The sequence below is a fragment of the Vigna unguiculata genome, chromosome 5 (genome assembly GCF_004118075.2).
Source record: "Vigna unguiculata cultivar IT97K-499-35 chromosome 5, ASM411807v1, whole genome shotgun sequence".
Classification (NCBI taxonomy): Eukaryota; Viridiplantae; Streptophyta; class Magnoliopsida; order Fabales; family Fabaceae; genus Vigna; species Vigna unguiculata.
Genome location: NC_040283.1, coordinates 16,232,426 through 16,237,151, shown reverse-complemented (window position 1 = coordinate 16,237,151; position 4,726 = coordinate 16,232,426). Strand labels below are relative to the sequence as shown.

Below are 4,726 nucleotides of genomic sequence, written 5' to 3'. Positions count from 1 at the left end.
ACCCGTTATATATACCACGTCCCTGCGTTGAAAAAGGAGAAAAACATTACAATTACAAGTGTTCTTTCGCGTTCTCTATTTCTTTTCTCTCTAAATCGTACGTTGAAGTCTCTTTCTCTCTCTTCCCTGCAAGATCCCGCAGCCCAAACCCTAGCAAACCCCTATCGCAGAGGAAGCTGAGAAGAACACGCAGCGTCGCACACGCTACCCTTCTTCTCGCGCCTCGCTTCTTCCGATCCAGGTCAAAACTAAACCCTCTTCTGTTCTTCCGCTTTTTGCTTTTTCTTATAGGCTTTCAAATGGTTTTCATGGATACCTTCCGGATGGGAATTTAGGTTTGAGGAATGTTGCTTTTAGAATTTCGTTTTGGAGTTGAAGGTGGAAACTAATTGTCGGAAGTGGCTTGCCGTACTTGTTTTGGATCCGCAGTGAATGTAGAATCCTTATTTTTGTTTCTTTTGTATGATTGATAATGTATATTTTTAAGTCTTTTGGAGATATTTTATTGTTTTGATCCCCGAGTGTCTGTATCATTTACGCGTGGTTATTTTAGGTTAATCAGTGGAATTTCTTGTATTTGTTGTCATTTGCTTTGCTTTTCGGTGGGTTTGTGGGATGATGTAAACGTTTTTCAAGTTATTGGGTCTCACATTGTTTGCTCTGTTGCATTTGTTTAATTTTTATGACATAAAACGATTTTATCATGTAGGTTTTATTTTAGTTTTGGTTTGCTGTTGAAGAAAAATGGTTTAGGTTTACATTTTTTTTTTCAAAATTTCTTGATTTTTTGTATTCATCATAAATAACATTTCTTGAGATTTCAATCTTTTTGTTTCGGCCTGAATTTTTCTGTTATATGTTTGATAAGTTGGTGATTTTAATTTTTCAGTTAGACTGCTTTTGGAAACAATTATGGCAACTTCAGAACAACAAGCCACTCCCAAGACTCCTGATGCTGATATTGTATGTATATCCAATTTTTATTTCTGCTTTTCCCAGTTAATCTTTGCACGACTAAACTGACTGATTTTGAATAAAATTACAATGTAGGTTGGTAATGCCTTTGTTGATCAATACTATCATATGTTGCATGAAAGCCCTGAACTGGTGCATAGGTTTTACCAAGATGTCAGTAAGCTTGGTCGTCCTGAACAGAATGGTATAATGGGTATTACAACCACTATGTCTGTGAGTTTTCTCCTCCTTTTCTTCACTTTTTTTGGAACTTTTTGTAGATTTTTTTTTATTCTTGGCATTTGGTGTTCTTGCATGCAATTCTAACATGCCAAGACCTCTAAGATCACTCCTCACATTTATTGCCATATTTTATTACTTTTAGACATTCGACATTTTACTTTGTGCGTTTTGAAAACGGTTTTAAAATTTGTGCATTGAACTAGTAATTTATTTTTTCCATGGTCATTAGTAGATTTTTTGAAGTCCATATGTTTAATTTTTTTGTAAGCATATTTTTTTTCACAAAATTATTTTCGAATAATTGATTTTTTAAATTTTATTGTGCAGGAAATCAACAAGAAGATACTGTCGCTGGGTTATGGTGAGCTCAGTGCAGAGATCATATCTGTTGATTCACAAGAATCTTATGGTGGGGGAGTCATTGTATTGGTCACTGGGTTTATGATCGGAAAGGATGACAATAAACGGAAATTTAGTCAAAGTTTCTTTCTTGCTCCCCAAGAGAAAGGCTACTTTGTTCTTAATGATGCTTTCAGATATGTCGATGAAAAGGGGTTTGAAGTGCCTGCTCAGGATACTGTATCTCCTGTCCATCCTGACACTGGTAGTAGCTTAAGTAGTGATTTAATTTTATTTTTTTAGCATCTTTTGACTGTCTCTTAAAGTTACCACTTTCCCAATTGTTCAGTTGCAGATCCTGTTCTGCAGACCCATGTTTCTGAGCAAATACATGTGGCAGTTGAGGATCATGGCGAGGAAGTCTACAATCCAGAAAGTACTCAAGCTTCAATTGAAGAAGAGGAAGCACCTGTACCTGAGGTTGTTGATGAAATTCCTGATGCTTCTCAGATGGTGGCTGGGATTACATCTCAAATGGAAGATCTTCCAAAGAAGTCTTATGCCTCTATTGTTAGTATCCATACTAAAACTACTTCTGTCTTTGTCATTTTCAGCTTGTACTAATTTGCTAGTTGATATACCATTTTTTTAATTGTCTTTGATTCTATAATATGCAGTGAAATGTGAAAATTGACCACGATAATACTTTTACTTTCCTTTTACAGTTACTTTTTATTCTCCTTTCTAACTAGCTGATCCTTTTAGGTTAAGGTCATGAAAGAGGGTGTTGTGGCATCTTCCCCTCTGACATCTGTTTCTTTGAAACATGCACACAAGAATCATGAACCGAAGCAGGATGCTGTTGCATCACCACCCTCTATTATCTCAGATGTCAATGCTTCAACTATTCAAGAAGCTGAAGGTGCGGTATCTTGTCAGTTACAAAATGTAATGTACAAAGTTCATTATATATAACTTGGTGAGATGTTAAGTTGTTTACTTGATTTTGGACAGCTGAGGGCTATTCTATTTATGTCAAAGGTCTTTCTTCAAGTGCTACACCTTACCTCCTGGAAAATGAATTTAAGAAGTTTGGACCGATTAAGAGTGGTGGTATCCAAGTTAGGACTCAAAAGGTACAATTCTTGTTAATTGTATGCTCTTTCATGACAAGTTCTGTGAGCTAAGATGTTTATGCATGTCTTGAACAGGGATTTTCCTTTGGGTTTGTGGAGTTTGAAGTGGCAAGTGCCATGCAAGCTGCTCTTGAGGTATTGTTTTTATTCTAAATGCCATATTACTATTACTAATCCATATCTAATGTTCATCTTGAAGACATTTCAATACTTATAAATGATTTACTAGAATCTGATTTCAAACTGAGATTAACAAATTCGTTATTTTTTATCATTTAATTTTATGCCTCATTACACTGGTATATGTTGTTTTTCAGGCAACATGTTTTAAACATTTATTATGATGTGCTTCACTGTGTTATTAGTTTTATAATGTGCACTGCTGCTGTGTGGTTGAACAAAGGCATATGTTGGTTTTCTGGCAACATGTTTTAAACGTATATTATGATGGGCTTCACTTTGTGTTATTAATTTTATAATGTGCACTACTTGTGGGTTGATATTTGCTAAATGATTGTCAGCATTGAAATTTTCGTAGTTGTTATCTTTTCTTGTTTTGGGTTGAAGGGATGCTCTGTACGCAAGCTCCTGGTTTCTGTTGTAGTTACATATTTTAATCATAATTTTAATTAAAACTTCAGGCTTCTCCAATTATTGTTGGTGACCGCCATATTATTGTTGAAGAGAAGAGATCAACTAATCGAGGCAAGTGATTTTTGATTAAATCTTGGTTTAATTGACATCTTGATTTAATTGTGTTGCAATTATTCAGCCATTTGTTTGCTTTTCCGTTCAGGTAATACCAGAGGACGGTTCCCATCTGGTAGGGCTCCAAACTACAGGGGTGATGGTCTAAGAGGACGAGGAAATTACGGAAATGGCAGAAACTATGGCCGCAATGATTTCAATGGCCGCAATGACTTCAATGGCCGCAGTGACTTCAATGGTCGCAATGACTTAAATGGTCGCAACGAGTTCAATGGCAGGGGAGAATATGGTTATAGGAATGGCAATCGGGGATGGTGGTTATCAAACCGTGGAGGTGAAGGGTATCAGAGAAACGATCATATGGGACCCACTGGTGGACGCATGAATCGCCCAGGTGCTGCTGCTTCTGCTAATGCAGCAGTCAAAACCAATGGTGTTCGTGTTCCTATTTCTGCATGATCAACTCACTCAAATGCACTGGAGAATACATCAAGCAATTGGGATGATTGAGGACAGCCTTTTTTGGATAATCTACTTTTAAGTTTTAAGCTCTTTTTTCTTCTTCCCATTTTTTTATAATTGGTGGTCTTGGTAAAGGTAGTTTTCTAATTTTTTTATGATAGTGTCGTCGTAGTGGTAGTTTTTGTGTTTCCCCACCTTTTTTGAATATAGATATATATATTTGGGGTAACTCATTTTGTTTTGGGATCTCGATAGTATTTGGTAGGTTCGACATGAGGGGTTGCTATCAGCATGAATTTGCGGATCTGATTTTGTAAAACACTAAAGTTAGTGTTAAATATGATTTTATTGTTGGTTGCAATCTTTTGCTTTTTTATTAAGGTTAAACCTGGTTCGCTAAAATTGAATTGTTGTTGTTCCGCCCTAAACCCTAAATGACATTCTTACAACGAGAAATTCACACATTCTATATTGATGTATGGTTTTATGCGACGGGCTAACACATACTTACAATTTAATATGAAATAAGAAAAATCAGTACTCATCTCACCCGGTTAATCAATCACACACAATTCAAATAGTGGAAGTTTCAATTATTTTTCCTAATCTCACTTTAATTCCAATTAGCATAAAGGTGCAAAAGTGATTGATCCTCTAGCTAAACATTTCTAGAAATTTGATGTAAATTGACATAAAATTTGGGATTATCATCTGGAAAATAAGTAATCCATGGTTTCAAAACATTAGTTTTGACACCTAGACACCATTTTTTTTTCAAGCTTTTGGAACGATCAAAGCCAGGGATAGTTCCCTACTATAAAAACGTGGTTGGAATATCATATATGATAGGGTGCTACTTTCATGCCTTGGGACTCGATGATAAA

At 35.8% G+C, this 4,726-nt stretch overlaps 1 protein-coding gene across 1 annotated transcript; it reads left to right on the top strand.

Moving 5' to 3' along the window:
- LOC114186338 (putative G3BP-like protein) lies at nt 1–4,203 on the top strand. Its single transcript, XM_028074402.1, has 10 exons — nt 1–241; nt 890–963; nt 1,051–1,188; nt 1,525–1,801; nt 1,886–2,106; nt 2,302–2,458; nt 2,551–2,672; nt 2,748–2,807; nt 3,314–3,377; nt 3,469–4,203. Exons 2-10 carry the CDS (start codon nt 913–915, stop codon nt 3,837–3,839), a joined length of 1,461 nt encoding a protein of 486 aa, XP_027930203.1. The 5' UTR covers nt 1–241; nt 890–912; the 3' UTR covers nt 3,840–4,203.
- The last annotated feature ends 523 nt before the right edge of the window (nt 4,204–4,726 follow it).

Bases quoted from the DNA above. Each gene is read 5' to 3' on its own strand.
- LOC114186338 (XM_028074402.1), top strand. From the start codon at position 913: ATGGCAACTTCAGAACAACAAGCCACTCCCAAGACTCCTGATGCTGAT. The intron at 2,107-2,301 runs GTTAGTATCCAT...TGATCCTTTTAG, and splicing joins AGAAGTCTTATGCCTCTATT to GTTAAGGTCATGAAAGAGGG. The intron at 2,459-2,550 runs GTGCGGTATCTT...GATTTTGGACAG, and splicing joins AACTATTCAAGAAGCTGAAG to CTGAGGGCTATTCTATTTAT.